The following is a 25,254-nucleotide window of genomic DNA, read 5'->3' as shown; positions in this document are numbered from 1 at the left end:
CCTCAAGGAGGGGTAACTTCACCCTTACTATGGAGTCTAGTAGTCGATGAACTACTTGAGATATTGACAAATCTCGGTTTCACCTGCATAGGATATGCTGATGATATCGTTATTATAGTCAAAGGCAGGTATAAGGGCACTTTATACGACCTCATACAAAGAAGCCTAAGCATCACGGAAGAATGGTGCACATCAGTGGGGCTGAGCATAAATTCAGCGAAAACTACTATCGTACCATTCACTCGTAAAAGGAAAATGCAACCCACCAGGGACATCCACCTGGGCGGACAAGTTGTACATACATCGGATGAAGTAAAATATCTAGGAGTGACACTGGATAGTAAGCTTAGTTGGAACAAGCATCTAGAATTCACAGTAAACAAGGCCACTAAAGCCATTATGATCTGTAGGAACCTAGCGGGTAAAAACTGGGGATGCTCCCCAAAAATACTGCGATGGATGTACACCATGATGGTTAAACCCATAATCACATATGGGGCGGTGGTGTGGCATGACACTACAAAGTTAAGTACAGTAAGGCGTAAACTTGACAAGGTTCAAAGACTTGCATGCGTATGCATTACAGGAGCTATGAAAACATGCCCCACAGCAGCACTGGAGGTCATAGTTGACCTGGCACCTCTTCACCTGGCAGTAGAGGGAGCTGCTAAAAGGGCCATGTTCAGATTAGCAGGGGATAGAACGAACAGTAGGGACATTGATCAGAGAGCCTGGGTATCTCAAACAAGATCCATTCCCCTGTTCGATCTTCCCAAGGACGATATAACTCGGGAATATCACTTTGTTAGGAATTTCAGTACAAAAATTGACAGCAAAAGTGACTGGGAAAATGGATCTGTCGCCCGCTCACTTAAGCAGAATACTATCAAATGGTACACAGATGGTTCTAAAACCGAAAAAGGAACAGGAGCTGGAGTATTTGGGCCTGGCACCAAATACTCAGAGCCACTGGGAAAATACACCAGTGTCTTTCAAGCGGAAATACACGCTATAGAAAGATGCGCTCAATTAATCCTGAACAAAGACTACCTCAAGCAGGACATCGCAATCTTCACCGACAGTCAAGCAGCCATAGCAGCACTGAGTTCACATGTCATCAGTTCTAAAATGGTAAGAGACTGTTTGGGCAAACTTAATGAGGTAGGAAAGAGAAACAAAGTCACAATATTGTGGGTACCTGGACATACAGGCGTGCAAGGTAACGAAGAAGCCAATATTCTGGCAAAAAAGGGATCTGGTTCTCAATTTGTAGGACCGGAACCTTTCTGCGGCATAGGAAAGAATACTTACCTATATGAGCTTACAAAAATGGAGGATCAACTCAGAGAAAGCCTCTGGGATGATCATCCAGGGTTGAGACACTCCAAGATGTTCCTTGGAACCCTCGACCCAAAAAAATCTAAAGCTCTAGTAAGTTTAACTAAAACTAAACTACGGATTGTAACAGGATTCCTAACAGGGCACTGTCACCTTCGAGAACACCGCAAGAAACTAAAACTAGAACAGACAGGTGAATGCAGATTCTGTGGGGAAGAGGAAGAGACCCCAGAACACCTAGTAACTGCATGCGAAACAGTTGCCGAAAGTCGTGCCATGCACCTCGGTAATTATGAAATTCCAGAAGGAAATATCTCATTACTGGAACCGTCACAACTATTAGCCTTTATTAAAGCCATAGGATTGTACGAAGTAATTTGACTTGAGAATAACATCAAGCAGTAATTAGAAAGGGGCACACAATAGATCTTTTAGGTCGCAGTGAAACTTCACCCTTATTTTAATCTAATCTAATCTAATCTAAGGGTTGTTTTCCGAAAATATCCCGAACAGAATTTTGGTGCAGAGATTTATCAGGAGTGCATATTTCCAGATGCTCAATAATAAAAAGTCTTGTATTATATGTGATGCGACAAAATAGTTTCTTCTGCAAGTTTGGCCATGACGGCAAGTGATTGTTAAATTAGGAATTTTTTTTCAAAAATGAACGCAAATATATCAAGTGAGGAACTCATTCCATAATTTATTAAAAAAACACCTTGTATAGCACAAAAATATATCAATGTATACGTTCATCATTTTTAATTATTTAAAAATAAACTAAAACAAATACTAGGAATTAATTAAGGGAAAACAAATTAAACAAGCCCGAATTGCCAACGATTAGAATACGGAAGCCAGACAATCAGTAGGCGCCATTTCTAAGAAAGCAAAAAAATACTCAATTATACTATCCAGATTATATTCTCCAGATGTAAGGCAGATGTAAATATTAACAGTCAGACAGTTTTAAATTGAAACTCTCGGCTAACACAGCGTTTCGGCAAAAAATGGGCCGGTTCATTTTTCTAATTTTCGTAATAATTCTCTTGCCTGAATTCAGTTTTCAGGAGAAACTTAATCTAGACGCCCTAAATAACTACAGCGAATTTCTCAATTTCGGCAATAAGAAACTTCATAAAATCAAATCTGGAAAGCAGCTCGAAAATCAGATTTTTAAGTCGAAATTGGATGTGTTGGGGGAACTTTTTAAAAGACACGTAGATTTTTTAAAAGTTTCTCAGAAACTGGATATTGTGTTTCTGGTGGACGCCAGTTCGAGCGTTGGCGATAAGAACTTCTTAAGTGAACTGAAATTTATCAAGAAGTTATTGAGCGATATTACAGTAGATTATAATCATACTAGAGTAGCTGTCGTCAGTTTTAGTTCACCTAGTAACACGGTAAGTAAAGGTCAAAATTATTTAAAAATTTGTTTTCATAAAAATTAAATAAAATTATTATTACCAAGGAATATTTAATATAAACGACTAAGATGCCTGAAATATCCTTTTTGTACCATCACATGTATATTTCTGACGTAAGTAATGGCTGCAAGAGAATTAAAGGAAACATTTCAAGAAATGCAATAATAAAAAATTATTAGTCTTACAACTGAAGGTAGTTTCAGAATCTAACATTTATATTTAACTTACTTACAGCCAATGAGAACAAAATCAGTGATAATGTAACTTGTGAATATCGAGATTATCATTGATTTTATTAATATCGATTTTGATCATGAAGATAGTATAGCATTTTTATCCTTCGTTTAGGTGTAAATTAAAACACTCGATGCACAAAAATAGTCCGCTGATTTACTATAATACGTTATTGCTACTATTTAGTTGGATTCAGAATTTTGCCCTTAAATATACCTCTAAAGGTAGACCAAATCAGCGACAGTAGAGGCTTCCTGGTTTGATAGAGAATATCCTGAACCCATTCACTGAAATAGTGCATCACGATTATGATATTCTACTTCTGGTTAGGAAAACGGCCAACGATCGTTTCAAAAACAATTCTTTCAAAGGGAAACTTCTTCCCAAGTTAGTTTCTTCTCTTTCTTTATGGGATGGATGGATATCGGAATTTCCTTCTTGATCTTTTTTAAGATCCTCATTTCGACAAGTATAGTTAACGATGGTATGCTTATAGCTTGCAGTCCTCTGCACTGGGTTTTATTGACAGGGCATCTGTATTTTTATGGATTTCCCCTCGGTGTTCAGTATCAAAGTCAAACTACTGTAGCCTCTCTATCCATCTTGTAACTTGACCCTCCCGATTTTAAACTGAAGGTGCTATTTTAAAGCTGCATGGTCAGTTCGCAGCAGGAACTTTCTCCCACAGAGGTACTAGAAGTGCTTCCCCACTTTGACAACTAGCGTCCTAGGAGTAAATAAGGCTCTTTATATATTAACTATTGTCCCGGAAGAATCGATAACACTCCACGTGTCTCCAAAGATGTCACGCTGTTTACCTACCATTTGCTCCATCGAGGTTATTCCTGAATGACGGAGAACAGCTGGTATATTCGCGACGGTTAAGATTGTTACTCTGCCTCCACCCTAAGCTTATTTCGTGCCGACATGATGCCAAAGATAGAATCTTTAATAGGACGTTTTTTAGAAATGACAATCCACGCTTTTCTCCAGAGAGCAAACGACGTGGAAGAATATACCACTTCACTAGAGCTTGCATGCCTACAAGCCTGAAAACTACTTCTAATATACTTTATCTCATCCTCCAGTCTAAGTTATCGAGTCCGCTTGCCATCTTGGGAATTGCCAGGCTTCTTAGGTCCTCGGCAAGCAACTCCTCCTTTGGAGAATACAAAGCATGCCAACATCCTTATTGGTTGGATTCTCTACTTCTTTATAACCATGTAGAAAGTCTAGGGTTAGACCGACGCAACTCTTAATTTTTTCCAAACTTTCTGCGGAAAACATTGACTATTCCTGTAGACATTTGCAAATTTTTAGCCACACAATGTGCCAGAGCATACTCAGTTGGAGCAGAAAACATGTCTTTGTCTAATAATTGTCTAATGAGATTCATGCATCTACACGTACCTCTAATATAAAATAAGCCTGTAAAGTAGTTATTGCGCTCAATTTACACTTGATAACAGTTGGAGATACTTGCCAATCGAAACGTCGTGCTAAATTTAAAATTTCTAAGGGAGGCTTAAGCTACCTAGAAGATAAGAACAGCTTCTCGCCTTACTGTAGACGTCAAGTTCTGCCAAGCTATAATGCTTTTTCCTTTTTGTCTCATTGTAAAAGAGTTAAATAACCTTTTTTCTTATTTCTTGTAGTAGTTATAAACATATTGCGAATATTTTTATAAACTCTCCAGTCGTAAATATTTCCCGTAAGGTAATGGTGAATCAAGAAGCTTTTCGTTCTGTAACTTTTTCATTAGCGCATGTTTGTCAAAAAGCAGAGTTACATTTTCAATAAAACGTAAAATTTATCATCCACCTCTGTAGGACGAAAAACCTCTCGTCCTGTTGATTGGGAACTCCAAAGAGATCTTGATCAAAAGCAGCGCAATCTAAATGGTTAAAATTTATGTAAGCAACAATATTTTGAAGGATTTTACGAACCGTTTTGTTGAGAGTGCAGTGGTTCTATGTCTTATGATTCAATTCAAGCATTGCAAATAGTTTTAAGAGTTTAACAGTTAGAGAGTTTAACATTAAGAGTTTAACAGTTTTAAGAGTTTTCGTACATGTCAGCTCTCAGAACCGTTGACTGAAAGACAACGAGATACAGCATGCCAACCTTCAGTTAACTACATTATATGGAAAAATTGGAAGTGAATACATTGCATCTATTGTTCTAACAGTTGTTTTTTATTCCGAATCACAATGTCGGATGCAGACAGGCCCGAGCCAACTTTTGCCCATCTGGGTAAACTATATATTTCAGTTATTTCTAATACAGTATATTCCTATAATTCAGTTTATTTATTGAGTTGATATTAAAAGTCCGTTCAACTGCTGCTTTTTTACTTTCATTACAATAATTGAGGTATCTAGAATCAAAAAGACAAAATAGTCGTACAAGTCTATAACATGGGCGGAATTCAAAATTCGACACCCATAGAACCGCTCCCTCGCAATAATTAAAAAGTGGAAAAGTTAGTGCCCCTAATAGCATACAACATTTGCAGAATATTAACTAATTTAAGTTAATATTTGAGTGTACTTAGTGTTCCCTACTACAAAATCATTAGACTTGACTCAAAATATCAATAACCTCTTTAGACCTACTTTAACAAGTATTTAGACCTTTACTACCGGAGATTTATTGTAGCTTCTCCAAACTGTATTTAGAGACTTTATATCAGCCTGTCTTTGTAATTAGACTCCAGTTTGTCTATATAATCTACGTATGCTTCTGGACTTGCCTCCCACAGTTGCTGGAACCTAAGCCTGCATAATGCTTCGCAATTACAACATCGGCTTCTTCTTCGTCCTGATATAGCTTACAGAGACTCTCTTCTGAGATTATTATTTTTAATGGCAGGTGATTATTTAGCTTATAGTCTGTCGAACTTTACCATAGTAGATCTGCAGAAGTGTGCTAAATTCAGGCTTCTATGTTTTTGTAAATCATTTAGCTTGTCGATCTCTTGGTGCCTGGAATAATCAACGAGGATACCAACTGTGGAACCAGCGTTTAATTGTGGCTTTAAAGTCTCTTTGTAATACTCAGGCTCTGGGGGGCCTATTAATATGTGACTTGAGCCTTCTCTGGCTTATCCATTCCCTTATTTGTTTTGTGGTGGCTTGGAACCCAGGCTACATTTAATGTGTTGATCATAACTACAGTTTCTTCAGCCTTTATGCAGTTGGGACAAATATAGAATGATTAACGATTTGTCCTTGGTTCGTCATCATAAATACCGGCATCTGAGTCTTTATTGGTTCAAATTAGTCAAAGGTTTATTTGCTTAATAGCCAGATTAAGTCAGTATATCAGACCAGGTATGCTTTTATCATGATACCGCCTTTCACTTTAAGATTGTTATAAAAAAATTATTTTTTCTCATGTCTTGACATCTTAATCCCTTATTTACTAGTCTTTTTAGAAAACTTACGTTTTTTTTGAACTTATATTGGGGTGCCTTTATGTGCCTGATGTCGAAGTTGTTCAAGGCTCTAATTATAAACATGGCAGGCTTTAAACTCATTGTTACTTATTGATTATAGCCTAGGTGATTTTTCAGCTAGGTTTAGTTTCTACCTATGATCTAACACTCTTCTGCATTTCGTAACTAATAAACCGACTTCAACTATGATGCGACAGGGCCGAACTTGAAACTACAAAAAATTTCATTCAGTTAATTGTATTTTAACTTCGTATATCATGAAATATGTGTGACTTGTGATACTTGACCAAAGCTTAATAAGAGCTTGCATAAAAAGAATTAAAATTTGTAAAAAAAAGTCAATAGACTGTGCAGATATAATCATTTTTCTTCTTAGATTAAAAATATTGATGGAATAAGCTTGCCATCCAAAGATCACGATAAATGTTTTCTGCTAAACGACCAGCTGATGAGTCTAGAATATACGGGGGGAGAAACTTATACAGTGGGCGCTTTCCAAAAGGCCAAAGTAAGTTTTTTTTTCAAATAATTGTTTAATTCTCTCTTTTCGTGGCATTTATGTCATTTTAGGAAATATTCGATTCGTCCCATCGCAATGACTCGAAAAAAATAATTTTTTTGGTGACGGACGGTTACTCCAATGGCGAGGATCCTGTCCCATTATCAATTGCCTTAAAAAATAACCAAACCACCATATTCACCATTGGTATCCGAAATGGCAATTACAAGGAACTCTACGAACTTTCGTCTAATCCTGGGGAGTTTTACAGTTACCTTCTAGATAGCTTTGAGGAGTTTGAAGGTTTGGCTAGGCGCGCTTTACATGTCGGTAAGGATATTTTACCTTAAGCTAGAGCTCAGCAATATTAAGGTGTTTTTTTAGATCTATCCGATGGAGATTACATACCGTTAGGGGTAAATCAGCCATGCAATAAACTGTGCGAAGAGGGTGAAGATTGTTGCGATCAGAACGCTCAGTGCTCATGCGGCACCACTACCGGACATTATTCTTGCACATGCCAACCAGGATACTATGGATCTGGATTGAAAAATGATTGCATGCGTAAGACATGCGCTTAAAAAACATCATCTGCTATTAAAAATGTTACTTTTCTTTTCTAGCTTGTACAGCAGGAACGTACTCAGATGGCCCCAATCTCTGTTTACCATGCCCGGATATCCAACATATCACTATACCGCCAGCAAGCGGAATAGAGAGCTGCACCTGCAAAAAAGGCTTTCAAGATGATGGAAAAGGTGGCTGCAAAATACTAAAATGTCCAAAAATTGATGCCCCTGAACACGGCTACATCGTAAAGAAAAAGGAGTGCAATAATGTATTAAACAGTGCTTGTGGCATGAGATGTGAGGTAGGGTATACCATGGTTGGTAACAGTATCCGATTATGTCAAGCCAATGCGACTTGGAGTGGGTCAGATCCCACTTGTGAGGTGAAAACCTGCAATAAGCCTCCTACTCCTAAATATGGATCTGTGGAATGCAAGCAGGAGGATCTGGGAGTAATTTACGATAAGAGTGAGAAAAAGTTGCCAGTCGATACAATTTGTACGTTTGAGTGTGACAAGGGACACTTACTTATTGGATCACATCAGAGAACGTGTTTGCCAATAGCACAGTGGGACGGATTAAGAACAATTTGTAAACGTAAGTTAATATTAATTTATTTGTAGTTTTCCAAGTGAAGCGTATTAAATTAAGTAATTTAATGCAACAGACTTCCATGCCTTCTAACGACTTTGAAGGCCCTTGATGAATCAGAAAAATAGTTTAGGAGGCCTTATCCTTATACATACTCTAGTCGAACACGTCTGTAAATGTTTCTCTATGGAACGTTGTATCAAGAATGCAATAGAACGTCGATCCGGTCTCAGATCAAAATCTTAATATCTTTGGTATAAAACACAAATTATGTTTTCTTGGCATATCTGTGTTTTCCACTTCAAACCGAGTTAACTTGATATAACTAAGGGCAAGAACATCAAGTGCAAGAGCAAGAACAACAAGTGCTAATACTAGACATAATTTTACTAAGATCTTCTTATTTAAATGCATTACAATTTATTTATATCAACCGCCATGAAGACCAACCGAAAAGACACTAGTCAAAATATGAGAACTCCATAGTGAAATTAATGTTTTATTGAATATCAGGATGACATATTAAGAATGGGTTATAGATAAGATAAGACTTTCTCACCAGCACCTTATCTTCAGTTAACTAAGCTCGACTTGTTATTCCTAGGTAGATCAGCTTCCAGAAATAATGTTCGTCTTCAGTACTTTTAGGTTTTTCTTATTCCTATTAGAACCTGAAGACTATCTGCAAAGGACTGACAAATGCAGCAGAGACCAGTGCGATGATCACTGACATCTGAAAGATTACTCTTGAGTTTCGAAATCTTTATATCGTTAGTTCACTTCCTTTAGAAGATTACAGTCGTACTATTTCCTCAAATAGAAAACTTATATTGTTTTCTGATTCATTTTTATTTATTATTTATGTATAATTTAAATATATATTCGTAAGAATTCAGATTTTCAGTTACTAGTATGTTTTATAGAAACAAAATGTAGCAAACTCTCCCAAATAAACTATGCCAGGATCGAACCCAGATCTTGCACTTCTGGAAAACAGGATTATGGAAAAAGTTGCAAAATTGTTTGCAGAGACGGATTTTGGGCCACGGGGCCTACTGACAAAGTGTGCGGCAGTAACGGACTGTGGGGAAAAAAGCACGAGGATGAAACTTTTTGTATAGGTAATTTTTTATGCAAATCTTATTAATTGTCAAATGATGTAGGAAACTTCTGGAAAATCCTTATGCACTTCCACAACAAAAAAATTGTTGGAGTTATATAATTATGCTATTAAAGTTATACAGAAAAAAATGTGGTCGTTACGTTTTGATGCAGCTTTTCGTATGTTCTAGATGTAACCCCGCCAGACCTAGACTGTCCTAATAACGTAACCGGTAACACGATACCAGGAGCGAAATATGGACAAGTTGCCTGGCAAGAACCCGTAATTACAGGTTAATAATATTTTTAAATTTCCAAATCAGTGGTATACCTATTTTTTCTAGATAATTCTGGACAAAACGTAACAAGCTGGATACGGCCTACAATAGTCAAACCAGCCGATTACAAATTCACAATCGGATCCACTCGTGTAACTTACTTTGCTCAGGATGTATTTAATAATGTGGCCAAATGTCATTTTTATGTTGAAATAATTGGTAAAATAAGAATAGATTTTATAAATCACAACTTAAAGTTTTTTTCATGTAGACATCGAACCGCCAACAATAGAAGGCTGCATCAGCCCTCCACCCTACGAGAGCAAGTCAAAGGAAAACATAACCTGGGATGAGCCCAATATTTTTGATAATTCCCAAAATGTAATAGTTACAAAATCTCACGAATTTGGCAGTTTCGAGGTTGGTACTACTGAAGTGACTTACACTGCCAATGATTCATCTGGAAATGTAAATATATGTCGTATAAATATCACTGTCGAAGGTAATAACTAGCAATTCAATGGCATTTTTTCAAAGATTTGCTGGTAGGGAAAAGTATTCAAAAAACAATTTTTTAGAATTTCATTGTCTAGACCTAATATCGCCCCTCAACGGCCAGTTACAATGCGAAACACTGCTAAATAACAGCGTAAAATGCATTTTGTCATGTGCCGAAGGTTATGCGATACCACTTCCAATATCTGATCTTGAAAACAACAGCACCACTTTTTTTTGTAACCATGCTGAAGCATTATGGTTTAACGAGGATGGATTGGATTATCCAGAATGTTCAGGTAGTCATGATATTAAATTTAACGACAGAAAGTTCTACATTTTTTTAATGTAGCTATCGTAAATGGTGAGTCTGAAAAGAAAGGAAATGTTGATATGGACTTGGGCGGTGGTACATCTTGCAATAATACTGACGAAATTGAAAAGGTCTATACTAGGTTAACAAAAAGTGCATGTCTCGCTCATCTATGTCTTAATTTTAGATTCAAAATAACCTTAAATCCACCCTGGAAAATCTAATGTGCTACGGCGACTGTTTGATTGATTTACAATCTGAATGTAAACTGGAAGAAGCCGAAGAAGATACGAATGAGCTTGCCTCAACGAAGCGTAGAAAAAAGCGAGAGGAGGAAGTTGTTTCCAAGCGCATTCATAAGAAAAGGAAAAACCGCCTCAGTATGAAATTCCAAGTCAAGGGCAAATATATAAACGAAACAAACCTTAAGGAAGTGAACGTACCGGGTTTAAACGGAACTATGCGACTAGAGAAGGCAAAATTTATATGCCCAAATGGGTTCATACCTCGGAAAAATCGATGCGGTAAGTATTTTGTGGATTAGGGAAATTTTTTCAAATTTTATTTCATTTTAGTTCAATGTCCTCGAGGGACGTTTCACAATATAACAACGAACATTTGTCAAAGTTGCGATTTTGGCTCCTATAATGATAAAGTTGGTCAAACGAGTTGTATAGTATGTCCCGAGCATCACTCGACCAGAAAGATGCACGTGAAGAGTTTTAGTGAGTGTAGAGGTAAGGGTTTTCTTCTACTAGAGGTTATCGGGGTACTTATGTATCTAAAAGTTTATATTTGGCTATTTTATTTTGACTAAGCATGACTTACAAAACTATTGAACGCAATCAACCTAAACTAAGTAATCAACAAAATATTATTTATACCATACGAAATTGACAAAAAAATAAAGAAAAACACAAAGTCACGGTTTCGCAACATGTAATTAAACGGGCTACACGTGTTTCGCTCTAGTTAGAGCATCATCAGGCCTAAAATAAAAATAATACTTAAACAAAACTAAAAACTTATATAAAACAATAAAAAAAACCTTTAGAAGCCATCCACACACTTCACAGTACATAAATAAACAATAATTTTAAGGTTATAATTGTACAAAGCAAAAAATAAAAAATTAAAAAGTGGAACGCAACAACATAGACTCAACGAGAATCGAACCCGGTACAACAAGGTTATAAGTACAAGACGTGTAAAACCTATCGGCTATACGGACCTAATACTAAAACAACTTAACACGTTAGCCAATGTAAATTGAAGAAAGTGACTACACTACAAGAAAAATGTTAAACGATACTTAGCTAAATTAAATTGTTAAAAATTAAATTAGGTTCAAAAGTAAACACGTCATTCACACACACGAAAACAGGACTCTTTTTAGCTTTTGTAATTTCCATTTTCTCCAGAAGGTCAAGCTTCTTACCTTTAGGGCATTCATGAAGCATTTCAGCTCCCACCCCCGGAGAAAAATTATGAGTAGAGGCCAGCAAATGATTTGCAAACGCTGATTTGGTATCACTGACATTGGTGATTTTAAAATTTTCAAAAAGCGCTACGTATTCTTTAATGCGTGTAGAGATTTTTCTTCCAGACTGGCCAATGTATACTGCGTTGCAATCGTCACATTTTAAAGAGTAAACTCCTGATTTAGAAAGGATGCCTGCCTTGTCTACTCTATACGAATAAATATAAATATCTCGATCTTAACATGAGATCACATACTAAAATATGGGATGCTTTGGTACTTAAGAAAGTGTGGACGTGACGAAACATTGCGATACATATTGTAGCGGACCTTTTGCATTTGGGGTTGGGTAATTTATGGTAATACAAAGTTACAGTATTTTGTCATCAATAATGTCTTAACTTAAAGGATTCCTCTCTCTTTCTCTCTTGAGCAAAGACCGTAATAATATTCGAACATGACCAAATATTGTAGATAAATTATGCTTTTGCATCTGCGGTTTATAGTAGTTGATTACATAACAAAAAAAATGAAATTCCAAGCATTTCTTAGATTTTTTTGATATCTACAATAGTAAGGTTGACTATAGTAAGACTGCATACTCTTCTGCCATACTCTTTCTATGAATTTGTGATTAATGAATATCAAATTTGTAAAATTGCTAATAAAGTTTCTTTATAATAATAAGAATTTAAATCTGCTTGTACGGATACAAGGCATAAATTACAAAAGGGTCCTTAATTCGATAAAGCGCATATATTTTCCCTTTTTTCAGTTTTGTCCGAGTATTATCAAAATGACGGGGTTTCTAAACGTGTATAAAATAAACAGGTGTTTAAACAACTTACATCTTAAGTGCACAAATTAATGTATTAACTTGCGATAGGAAGTCACAAGCCAAAAAGAGACTAGAACAAGAACCTTCGGGCTCGGGATCTATCGGTCAACATAAATGTGGTAACGGAGAAGCAATGTCCTTTTATCCTTAACTTAAGCCTTTGTCTAAGATTTCCTGTAGCGTGTTAATGTATAAGTATTGCAGCAATTAAGAAAAAAAATTACCAGTCGTATATATTCTATAAACTAAAATAAGGTTAGTCAAAAAATATCAATATCAAATATTTCCTAAACATTTTCAAATAAAAATGCAAGAATATTTGCAAGGCTTGGAACATTTAAACAATGGTAGAACTTTGACAAAATGTTCTCTGAGTGAAGATATGCAACCTCGTCTCGCTGACTTATCAATTGTTGAATTGTTTTCTCTACTGACCTTTTGTGAACGATTACTGCTCCTGTACTTTTAGTGATGCCATATTCAATGTGTGCTAGGTTACTTTTCCATCAAGAATGTCACCAAAAATTACTCATCTTCCCTCGCAAATAATAAAGAGACTTGCCGAAAAGATTTAGAGTTGATATCTTCCGTCTTTGCACTTTTTATAGATAAAACAACTTCACCAATCTTCTACGATACTTCTGTGGGTATAAATCTCTGTTCTGCTTAGATTTAAAATAGAGTTCGTTTTCTTTCATATCGCACAATAGAAGCTAAAGGATCCCTCTCTCAATGTACAGTTTTGCCACACTGGTCTGTTTTCCTCGGAGTATAAATCCGTTGGCTCTAAAAATTGCGTTGACATCGAAGTATCTATAAATTCCTCATTTTAATGTAATCTTAGGTCAATAGCTTCTACTAAATATTCCAGCAGTAGTGATTTTGCTATTCGTTTACGTAGATAATCTTGCATAAGCTCGCAATTTTCTTTGAAGGAAATTATCCCTAATATTACTCCCAATTAGTATTTTAAATGCTTTTGCCTGCTGTTGTTAGTTTTTGGGAAAATAGGATTTTGCTCAATATAAGAAAATAATGGAACAAATGCCTATTAAACAAGCTTTTTGCAACTTTTAGAAATGTGTCCTCCCGGTACTTACGCCCGCAAAAAGAAAATTAAAGTATCGAGACAATCGAATAATACGAGCACTATAGAGAGAGCGACTTTAAGTCCTTATTGCAAATCTTGTCCTGTTGGAAGCTATCAGGCAGGATATGGAACATTCAGGTAATGCCTTAAAATAATTATTCTTAATATAAGTGCATGTTTTTAGCTATTCGACCTGTTTCTAGCTGTAATCCATGCCCCAACGGATTCACGACCGCAAAAGTACATTCAACATCTTTCAAAGATTGTATTCCCAAAGCCAAAGATTTATGCAACTTAAGACTAAACATTTGTAACAATGGAAAGTGCATCATTGAAAATGAATATGAGTTCTCGTGTGAATGTTTTGATCAATATTATGGTAAGTAAAATATCCCAAGATTTACAGGTACAACTCATTAATATGACCATTTTATCGGTATAACTTAAATTAATTAAGTTTTTTACAAAGTGCTCCTCCACCAAAGGAGAACATAAGTCTTATTTATCTTGAAGGTCCTTACTGCAAAAGCCGCTTCTCCCCATGCGATTCGCAACCCTGCCAAAATAATGGAACCTGCATTACTAATTCCAGTGGATATTCTTGTACGTGTGCAGAAGGATATTTCGGAAGGCAATGCGAGAATGTCCTAGAAAAAGATCTGGAAATTCCTTGCAATTTGAAATGCGAGAACGGCGGAACATGCCTAAATATTGAAGAGAACGAATTGGTTTGTGTTTGTCCTCCTGGTAAGTTATACTAGGCTATATTAAGAAATTTTTAACTAAATTACTTTAAAGGATTTTATGGTGATTTATGCCAGCAAAAAATGAAATTTTGCGATAATTTAGTTTGTGAAAATAATAGCACTTGCACCGAAACAAGTTCCAGTTTCATTTGTGCTTGCGCAAAAGGTTTTATGGGTAGAAGATGCAATTTGGTGCCCTGCGATTATAAACCTTGTACAAGCAATAATAGTATATGTGTTAATTTAGAGAAGGAAAATACTACCAGAAGTGATTACAAGTTAGTTTTATTTTATTTGTCTTGAGCAATATACTTACTATATTGATTCTTAGATGCGTTTGCGCAGCAGGATTTACAGGACCGGATTGCCAGCAGAAAATCGATTACTGTCAAAACTTGCCTTGTCAGAATAACGGATTGTGCCGTAACGGGGAGTTTTCGTATAAATGTCTGTGTCCGAAATTGTACTACGGTGAAAACTGTGAATTCACTAGAGACACGAACCTAATATTGCAGTTTTCAAGTTCCAACATTAACGATTTTGTGAGGTGGAAAGGTTTTGAAAAGAATCTTAGTGAGGTATTGGATTTGATTGAATTTATTGGCTAACAAGTTAGCCAACTTAGCCAATCTTAGTCGTCTTAAAAATAGTCTTGAAGGTGTAGAAATGTTAGATCAAACGTGCAGAAATTGCATAGTTTTGAGGGTTTAAAAAAAATGGTATTTTATAAAGGAGTAAAATGTTGTCTTAATAATTGATTAATTTTTAGTTGTTTTCTTAACAAATGTCAGATATATTGCAGAATATTCATAAAATGCTTGTTAATATCTACGCGAACCTTCCGCGAATGATCATAAAATATATTATGCTATTAGGGCATATATTTTGTAAGATTATATTTGATTAGTAATTATCCTTTTATAATCTTTTAATAATAATGAACCTAATAAACGACGACTAACGAAGTATACATGGTGACTTCAAAGGTGAATCATTTATTTTGGTTCCCATTATGAAGCCTCGTGATGATAAAAATGCACTCTTGGATGAATAGAGGCTTACATGAATCCCTGAATTTTACTCTAAAGAAAAAAGGAAGTGCTTGTGCTTGTAAAAACCATAGCTAATACGTGACTCAATCACCGTAAAATAGATTAATCTACCAACTGATGGATCAAGTTCCCGAGTAGTTACATCTACAGCAAAACAACCCACAAACAAGGTTACACCTTGTTGGCAAGATTAATAAAATTTTGTCCAAACATAAGGTCATTTATCTATGATTAGACCAAGACAACTGCCTCTGTCAAACTAGGCAATTGCAATGTTCTGAATGGCTACATTGCTAATGTGACTTTTAAAATATAAAACTTGAGTTTTATTAAAATTCAGTAACCTAAAAGATTTCAAAAACCACATCTTCAGTTCCGTAGGTCCACTAACAGAGAGGAGTGCAGAGATCTACTGTCTATATCACGGAAAGCTGTGCCCGTAAAGTCCTAGAGTCCAAGTTTTCGGAATATCATAAGAAAGACAAGTAGAGTCCTTTGATAGGTCGCAAAAGGCCGTCGCAGAAACTCTTCCACCATTAATCTGGTCATACAGGCTATAAAGAAATCCGGATATGGCGTCATTTGTACTCATCCCTGTCCTAAAGCCAAATTGGGATACACTAAAAATATTATTCGATCTTATAAAACTCGCTATCCTATATTTAACTAAGTTTTCAATCAACTTAGATATTATTGACGATAGGTCTAGAATTTGAAGGTTCCTTGGATTTTCCAAATTTAAAGATATGAACTAGTCTGGCCATTTTTAGGCAATGAGAAAATATTTCCGTTCAAGATACACTTTTTTATTTAACTAGAAGTAATCATGTTAAAGGCCGTTGTAATATTAGGTACGGTCCTATGGAATTATACGTCGTAATAAGGTGAATTTAGGACAAAACATTTATTTAGAATGTGGATACGGTAATACAATCGTATCAATTTGCTCAGACAGCAGAGCCTAAGGCTGAACAGGTGAGCTTCAAGCTTGTACTGTAGTCTATAAAGGTTCTAGAGGAACTGGTGAAGAAGGGCTGCAGGGCTTAGCTCGTCTGGCCTGTTACTCAGGCAATGCTGGTAACAAGGAAGTAGACTCTTAACCTATAATCGGCATAGCGAAATGTGTCGTTGCTGCATCAATGAGTCTGTTTGATAGAGAGACCTTCCGAAGATGGACGGAACCACCTGGCATGAGACAGGCCAATGCGCACACAGATGGCCTCTCTACCTCTCTACCTGTCTCATTAAACAACTACTGTACTTAAAGAGACGCGAAATCCGGATACTGGCAAGTCGTTTACTTGGACACTGGCATTTAAGACGCCACCTCCACACCCGAGATGTTGCAGATAACCCGGAGTGCCGTTGGTGTTGGGAAGGAGAAAAAATCTGCAAACCACGTCATCGGGGAGTGTTCAGTTTAAATATCTAGGCAACACTTATGGTTTACCAGCTACATAAAATTCTTTACTCAACCGACTGATTGGCTTCTCCAAAGCTATGAGTTTCCAGAGCTTGGAAATCTTCAGGTCCATCAGGAGACCCATATGCATAATGGCCTGTTTGGCTGCCCACTGTGCCAATTCATTCATACATGACGTGCTATCTATTAGTTAAATTGCAGTGATTTCAAATAGTTTTAGGAACTATTAAACTATTTTGTTTAATAGAAATTTCGAAAGAGTCTGATTAAGTTTATGTCCTGTTTTGCAATCAAGTTTTGTTTTATTACGACTAATTTTAGCCTGAAAGTGTTTAAGATCGCTGTTATTAGTGGTCCCAGAACCATTATGAGATTTTTGTTCCAACCAATTATCTTAAAAAAAATTTCTTTTGCTTAATTATATTAGGTAAAAATGTATAAAACTCTTTCTTATGATCTATTCAAATCCCAGAGATTTTCCTGGGTCATTTTGAATGGGGCTGAATTCAACCTTGATTGGAAAAATTAAGTCCTGTGTATAAAATGTAAAAATGCCTTTCCAAAATTAAACATTTCTACACCTAATGACTATTAAAAGAAAACAAAATTAACGACATCATGTTTTTGTAATTATTTCAGATAAGCATTTGCCTCTGGATGCAAACCAATGACGACTTCAATTACGGCACCCTCGTATCCTACGCTAATAAGTTTACAGATAACGCTTTTACATTAACCGATTATACAGGGTAAGAATATAACGTCATCGATCTAACCGCCTTCAATCTTGTTGTCAACATTATTTCTATTCATCTGACATATTGACAATATCATCAGCTGCATTATATTTAATCATAGATATAAGAACACAATTCTGTTGAACACTCTTTATATCTACGGTTTAATAAAATTTAATATTAATACAAAAATTATGTTATAAACCCGAACGACTTGTTTGGGCCCTAGTTTTTAGTCTCCCCTTTACTGCAATTAAGCTTTAATTGGTTCACGGTCAACTCCACATAAGCATTAGGTTCTTACATATAAGATCGGTACAATGCCGAAACAATATTTAGATTTTGCGCTGCACTAAGTTAAAAGAATGAAAAATAATATGTTGTCAATTACTTTCCCTGAACAGCTGAAGTATCTCACAATAGCTATCTTAAATATACGACATACTAAACTACCATGGGTGGGAAAAAACGCCATGAAAACAGACCAATTCTATACGAATAGCTCTTGAAGACCATTAAGAGAGCTAGTAGCCATTTCCATAAGAAATTTGGTACTTTTGATTTAAGTGTTTTACTATAAATAAAAGAAGTTATTAATCTATTCAGATAAAAGTACGCAAAATTTAAGGGGATATTTAAAGTACAAGAATACAAAGCGATTCAATAAGCAAGTGACAAGGTGATATGAATGAGAAGAGGTTACAAGGGACCTCCGGACACAACCCAGATTGATTACTATTATAGATTTGCTCTATGAATTACTTCATTTCTATTGAAAACAATAGTCTCAGTTTTTAGTATCATTGATTCTCAATGATTCTACAACTGATATAGATTGAGACAATTCATTACTTTATAATATTTCTTACAGGTTAGTATTTTACATAAACAAACAGCACGTTGTAACAGATGTGGTGCTAAATGATGGTTTTTGGCATCATGTATGCAGTATGTGGAGCAGTGATAATGGCGCTTATCAAATTTTCGTCGACGGAGCAATGGTTAAAAATGGAATTGATTTAGCACCATATACTCAGATAGAAGGTAAATTGATACATGTCAATTGAAATGTAAATAATCCTTTAATTCATTTCAGCTGATGGCTATTTTGTGATTGGCCAGGAGCAAGACTCTTTAGGAGGTCGTTTTAGTCAATCAGAGTCTTTTGTAGGCAATTTGGCTTACGTAGACGTTTGGTCTAGAGTTTTGACTTTTGAAGAGATTCTCGCCCATCAGAATGATTGTAATGACGTCATTAGTGGTGACGTTTATGCTTGGGCAGAAGTTGCCGACCATATTTATGGAAACATTCAGGTAAATTTGAATAAGAGGTGATTGATTAATTAATTATTAATTTTTTTTCGAAATATGGATGCAAATGGCCAACTTGGAAGCTCCAGAAAACTTGTACTTCTGGTATAACATCAACTATTCAAGTTAAGTGTTTACCTTAAAAAATACGCAAATGTTTTAATCGATAAACTCAAAAAACGATGATTTTTCATCCAACGAGTTGTAACGAAGATGAAAAATCATGTAAGAGTTAAGTACTTATTATTTTCTTCCTTTTAAGTATCAAATGACCCCTAATTACCAACTCCATTAATCCTGTACTATTTAAGGAATTTTCCTATAAAAATGAGGTAAAGTCAATAATACGGACATGTTGACTGAAACTGACTGAATTCGTCGGGCCAACCCTATGGGGTGAAAAAAATTATACTAACCTCATTTTTCAATTTTTCCACTCCGGTTCGATCTGGTAGCAAACCCCACAGTCGTCACAACTGGCTGCCCTTCACCCCTTGGTATGTTTATTACCAACTGTTAGTAATTATCTAAATTATAGGTGGCGAAATAGTTGCTTTGTTTTAAATATCGCGAAAAAGGTTTAGAAAAAATCAGCTACAAAATAACGTAAAAAAGGAACGGCCCGAAAATAGAGCCTTTCGGATTACCTTGCTTGAGATTCTACCATTCTGACATTGATACACTACCATTTTTTCTGACTAATATTAAACTAGTTTCTTGCATCCATATTTTATGTTTTAACTTATCTAGTAGTAACTCAATATTAAAATATCAAAAGCCTTGCAACTTACATTTTATAAAATATGACATGGACTTTTTTATTGCCCTGTATATTCTAGCAACTCCCCTCACATTTTTGTCAAATTTGTGAAGATCCAGAGCCACTTTTTCACGGTTTTGTGCATTTACAAGATAACCGGGCTTATTACTCTTGCTACGAAGGCTACGAGCTGAGTAACAGTAAATTTGCCAACGGCAGAAGATGTACTAAAACCTCCAAATGGGAAGGTTTCTATGAACCCTACTGCAAGAGTATGTTTCTCTTACATTTTATAAACCGTTGTCTCTAATAAATCAATATTTTAGAAGTTAACTGTGGCTATCCAGGCATTGTAAAAAATGCTTATTCTATCGGAAATCGGTATTTCTACAACGATAAAGTCACATATCAATGCTACGATGGTTTTAAAATGATAGGAAATATGACGATCATTTGTAAAGAGGATGGAAAATGGTTTCCCGAAAAACCTCAGTGTGTCGGTAAGTTGACCAATGTGGTAATAATCTATTTAAAAAACTAAAAAATTTAAATAGGAATTCAATGCACCCTACCAATAGTTCCGAATGGAAAAGTTCAAATTATATCAGACTTGTTCGAGGAATCCGGTAAAGTTACTATGGTTGATACAGATACGCAAATTAGTGTAATGTGTTATGATAACGCCACGTTAATTGGAGATGATGTTGCTACTTGTTTAGAAAATGGTAAGGTATCAAAAATTTTTAGAACTTCAATGATGATAATAATTATAATGTACGAGGAAGTCTACAGTTTATTATAAGTAAAAAAACATAATATGTTCAATAAGAAATTGTCGGAATTGCATTGCCTTCATCTTTTTACACAAAATTAATACAGCGTTTTGATTTATTAAAGATCTCTAACCGTCAACAGTATAAATGTCAACTCTATTCTAGAGGCTTATGTGCGATGTGCCGATGTGACTCCTGGCTCCTTTGTGATGGGTGCTTCCGAAATTTTCGCATTTTTCCTACTGCTTCCTGCGGAGAATCTTGGCTTGAGAACAATGGATATTGTGGCCGTTTGACCAAATATATTCTGTTAGCCCTAATTTAGAGACCTCCTTTCTGATTTCGTTTATTCTCCATGCTCCTTCCTCCTCACTTCCAAGTGAGGATTCTGATAATAATTTCTTGTTTTTATTACTCACTTTACGAAGCTTGTCCATATTGAGGTTGTTACATCTAGCGAATAAAATGGTCTCAGTGCCTTAAAAAAAACTCAAGAGCAAAGAGATACAGGTTATAACGCAGTGCCTTCTCTTCTTCTATGTGATTGTGATTCTGCATTCGTAGTTTAATTATTATTCGCAATATATTGAAAATTATATCGTCTAATCTTCATACTGTCCAAGGCTTCGAGACCTGCATTCATAACAACCTGTTCACTATGTTAATCTTATTTAGCAAAATTTTCGAAGGTTTTTTAAGTCCAGATCTACAATTACCAAACAAAAACAAAAAAACTTGAAAGCTAAATTACTGGAAAATTTTATTAAACAAGAAGAAAACTCTGCGATAGAAGGCGACAGAGTGTCAACAAAAATTAGTCAAATCTATCAGTCCATGGTCTTCACCGGTAGTCCTGGTAAAAAAGAAAGGCGGCTCGACCAGATTCTGTATAGATAACCAGCAGCTAAATAACGTGACTATAAAGGACCGCTATCTTTCTTCTGATTGAATCAAATATATTTTTTACGACTAGACTTGAAAAGCGGATATTGACAATGGTGGATGTTGAGTTGGTCCTTAAAGATTAGAAAAAACCGTCTTGTTCGATCGTCGTTACGATGAGTTCTGGATTATGGCAATATGTTTTAGAGGGCTATGCAGTATCTGGGTAACGACGTTTCTAGTTAAGCAGTTGCGGTTAACAAGGCAAAAATTTAGACTAATTCCGAAAGACAAATATGAGCTATGCAGCTTCTTGGGATTATAAACTTACTACCGACACTACGTGGAGGGATCGCAAAATCATTGCTGACAGAAGGTAAACGAAAATTCCACTGGTTCCAAGACTATCAGGAAATGTTCGATCACCTAAAAGAGACCCTTATCTGACAAGCGCACTTATCTTGAGCTATTATCTACCTGCAGGAAAATTTCTACCACCGGCTCTAGAAGAGGGGCTAAGAGCCGCGCCATCTCAAATCCAGGATGGCCAAGAGGAAAAATCATTGGCTATTTTAGTAAGACGATGTTCAAGTCCGAGCGTAAGTATTGCGTCATCCGCCGAGCTGTTATCAAAGCAAAGAAGCACTGGTGCAAGTACCTCTTTGGGAGGAAGATCTTGCTATGTCCTGACCATGTAGGTTTAAGGTTGCTACTTCAGTTCAAAAAGCCCGAGATTGTAAAAGACCAAGATGGAAATGCAGATGCCCTCTCAAGAAGAACCTGTTCAGAGTACCGCAAACATTGTCAGCGGCAGAGTAGAATGATGCTCATTTGTTAAGAACAACCATTGCAAATCATATTTGGCAAAATGAGGATGTTATAAAAGACTAAGACGAAGATCATAATATCAAGATAGTCCTAAACTGGCTAAAGGAAGGGAAGAAGTCACCAGGCGAAAGTTCCCAAGTATTTTCCTAATGTTAAGTTCTAATATCGTTTGATAACATGGTGGGCACAATGAGACTCTCTTATCATGGAAGATGGACCCTTGCGGCGGAAAATAGTTGAACACGGCATCAAATAGAAAAGAAGGCAAATCGTTATGCCTAAATGTCGATTTCGGAGTAACTAGAGGAAATCCATGGCGGTGTGTCAGGAGGATATCTTGGAGTCACAAAGACCCTGGGAAAAGTGAGGGAAAGGTTTAACTGGGTCGATAGCAAGGCAGACGTAAGGGATTGATGCAGGAAATGCTTTGTAAAGTGTTTTCCATTTTTAACGCTCGCTTTTTGACAATAACGCATGACCAAAGCAAGAATGATACAGCCGTTAATCTCGGCAGAGTACTTAGTCAGTAGTGACATTTTACAGTGTTCAGTTTATGATATATACAGTGTTTAATTTATGATATTCACGATCGTCCTGCAGTCGTCCTGACTTAACTATTCGTAGTTTAATAACGAAATTCGAAACAACCGGCTCGGTGGTAGACCAAGTAAGGCCTATACATAATCGAAACACAAGATCACAAGAAAATCTTGCTGCAGTCCGGGAAAGTGTGTGTCAGTACCTAAGACAGTCTATTCCGCGTCGTACACAAGAACTTAGACTTACTTAGACGTCTGAAATCCAACGACCACAGACAACGCTGCATATTTGCTGACTGGGTTCTAGCGCATTTGGGCAAAAAATTATAGTTTCTTACAAGTCCCATTTTTGGTTCAGAGGTTTTGTTAATAAGCAAAATTATCGGATATGGGACGATGAAAACCCACGGGACTCACCCATCAGGTTCCATTGCACTCTATAAAAGTTACTGTTTGGTGGGTGTTTTGGCCCGGCGGAATAATCGGTTTTTATTTTTTTTGAAAACGCAGAAGAAGTCGCACTTACTGTAAGCGGTGATCGATATCGGGGCATGATAATTAATTTTTTTTGGTCAAAACTGGATGGGATGATTCTGCAAAACATGTGGTTGCAACAGGATGCGCTACGTGCCATACTGCACGCGAGACAATAAATTTACTACGTGAAAGGTTTCCGGAGGTTCCGTTATATCGCGAGGTGCCGAAATCAACTGGCCACTAGGTCCTGCGATTTAACTCCGTTAGATTTCTTCTTGTAGGGCTACGTCAAATCTCGAGTATATGCGGACAAACCACAAACGATTGCTGTCCTAAAAGCCAACATAACTCGTGCCATTGATGAGATTGGGCCAAATTTGTGTCAGAACGTGATCGTAAATTGGATCTCTAAGATTCGAATGACTCAGCGAAACCGCGCCTAATATAATCTTTAAAACTTGATGTTATTAAATACACTTTAAAATTAAAATAAAACCATTGTAATATAATTTTCATAATTTCCTTTATTTTCATTCAAACGTAGAGCGCTAAAAATGGAAAACCCTTTATCTGCGGCAAGTAATGGGTGGCAAAGAAAACAGCAAATTTTTGTGCATCGAGCATTCTATGGTTTGCAGATGACATGATATATCTCTTTCGCACTATCGAAAGGTGTATCATTCCAACTCCAGTTGATTTAATGATGTTATGTACAGTTTGGTGTGGTTTTGTCGGTTATTACTGATTAAGGCTGTAACATTGTATTAATTTTTTAAACTTAAGTCACACTAGATTATATTATCTGTATTTCAATTGTCTTCTTGGTTAGGATTTCTGTTCTGTAAGAAATAATATTTTGATTATTTTACTTAGCATTTCATTCCATATTTCGATCTTTCCTCTCATTTATTTCACAAGTTAATTTACTTTATACATATTACATTCAAATCTTTAAGGAACATGGGACAACTCTAATTTGACCTGCCAACCGAAACAACCAAAACGCAAAGAAATCTTTATGCCTAAATCAAACTGCCCCATGACTAGAGTGCCCAAGGCCCCAGAAAACGGTTACATCGATGATGATAGCTTATCGTTAGTTAAAAATGGATTGACGGACTGGGTGGAGTACAAATGTCGTCCTGGATTTTATAAGGTCGGCGTAAGCAGATCCACTTGTATCGTGGACGGATATTGGACTGAGATTAATATGACATGTGAAGGTATTAGTTTTTAGCTTTACAAATAAACTCTTTAATTTCAAAACTATGTTTTAGCAATTACCTGTGACAGACCGCCATCGTTTGAGAACATGGTTCTTCAACACAAAGAGCTATTAACTGGCAAATATATTTTTGGAAATTTGTTGACTTATGAATGTAAGGAGGGATTTTTCATGGTTGGCAGGAGTTTGATTCGTTGCACCACTTTTGGTAGATGGAGCAAAATGCAAGGGCGATGTATCAAAATATCGTGTGATAAGCCAAAACTATCACTAGACGCTAGAATTATTGGAAATTCTTATTTTGTTGGAGATAGTGTTACCATTATATGCCCTAATAAAGCTGAATTTACTTTGATTTGTGGAAAAAATGGTACGTGGGATGGCGATATTGATCCTAAGTGTTAGAGCTATACATTACGTGAGATTACATTAAGAATTAATAAAGTTTTGTGAAAAAGAGTGTATATTTTTGTCATATTTTGGATAAAACGATTTATAATATTTCCAAGTTTCCTGAGGTAATATTACTAACATTACTACAAGAATTTTAAAGTGTCTTAAAGTTATATTCTTAAAATACGACTCCTGGAGGATATTGTCCATGTTCTGGAAAACTTTACTCTAAGGAGTATAAAATTTGTTAGGTCGCAAGTTGTTGCCATTAAATAAAAAAAATTTAATTACCATCTGATCATTTTTATTGACATTACTTTTAAATTATGTTCTAAATTAAAATATATATGCCAGAGATGAGAATTGTTGAAATGGGTATAATAAAAACCGAATGATAG

At 36.0% G+C, this 25,254-nt stretch overlaps 1 protein-coding gene across 1 annotated transcript; it reads left to right on the top strand.

Annotated features, from left to right (window-relative positions):
* The first annotated feature begins 1,825 nt into the window (after positions 1 to 1,825).
* Positions 1,826 to 25,146, top strand: LOC126738950 (sushi, von Willebrand factor type A, EGF and pentraxin domain-containing protein 1-like). Its single transcript, XM_050444450.1, has 26 exons — positions 1,826 to 2,741; positions 6,833 to 6,964; positions 7,027 to 7,285; positions 7,340 to 7,519; positions 7,579 to 8,121; positions 9,039 to 9,236; positions 9,408 to 9,509; positions 9,561 to 9,713; positions 9,766 to 9,996; positions 10,073 to 10,288; positions 10,342 to 10,433; positions 10,490 to 10,826; positions 10,878 to 11,039; positions 13,698 to 13,848; positions 13,914 to 14,089; positions 14,224 to 14,457; positions 14,509 to 14,734; positions 14,788 to 15,034; positions 17,571 to 17,680; positions 18,540 to 18,712; positions 18,765 to 18,982; positions 19,819 to 20,011; positions 20,066 to 20,239; positions 20,294 to 20,464; positions 24,195 to 24,461; positions 24,516 to 25,146. Exons 1-26 carry the CDS (start codon positions 2,349 to 2,351, stop codon positions 24,866 to 24,868), a joined length of 5,691 nt encoding a protein of 1,896 aa, XP_050300407.1. The 5' UTR covers positions 1,826 to 2,348; the 3' UTR covers positions 24,869 to 25,146.
* The last annotated feature ends 108 nt before the right edge of the window (positions 25,147 to 25,254 follow it).

Source organism: Anthonomus grandis, chromosome 7 (assembly GCF_022605725.1).
Source record: "Anthonomus grandis grandis chromosome 7, icAntGran1.3, whole genome shotgun sequence".
NCBI classification, from domain to species: domain Eukaryota; kingdom Metazoa; phylum Arthropoda; class Insecta; order Coleoptera; family Curculionidae; genus Anthonomus; species Anthonomus grandis.
This window is presented reverse-complemented; position numbering and strand designations above follow the sequence as displayed.

Coding starts and splice junctions, on each gene's coding strand:
- LOC126738950 (XM_050444450.1), top strand. CDS start 2,349: ATGGGCCGGTTCATTTTTCTAATTTTCGTAATAATTCTCTTGCCTGAA. Junction 14,090..14,223: donor ATGTTTTGATCAATATTATG/GTAAGTAAAATA, acceptor TTTATCTTGAAG/GTCCTTACTGCAAAAGCCGC. Junction 20,465..24,194: donor TGCTACTTGTTTAGAAAATG/GTAAGGTATCAA, acceptor CAAATCTTTAAG/GAACATGGGACAACTCTAAT.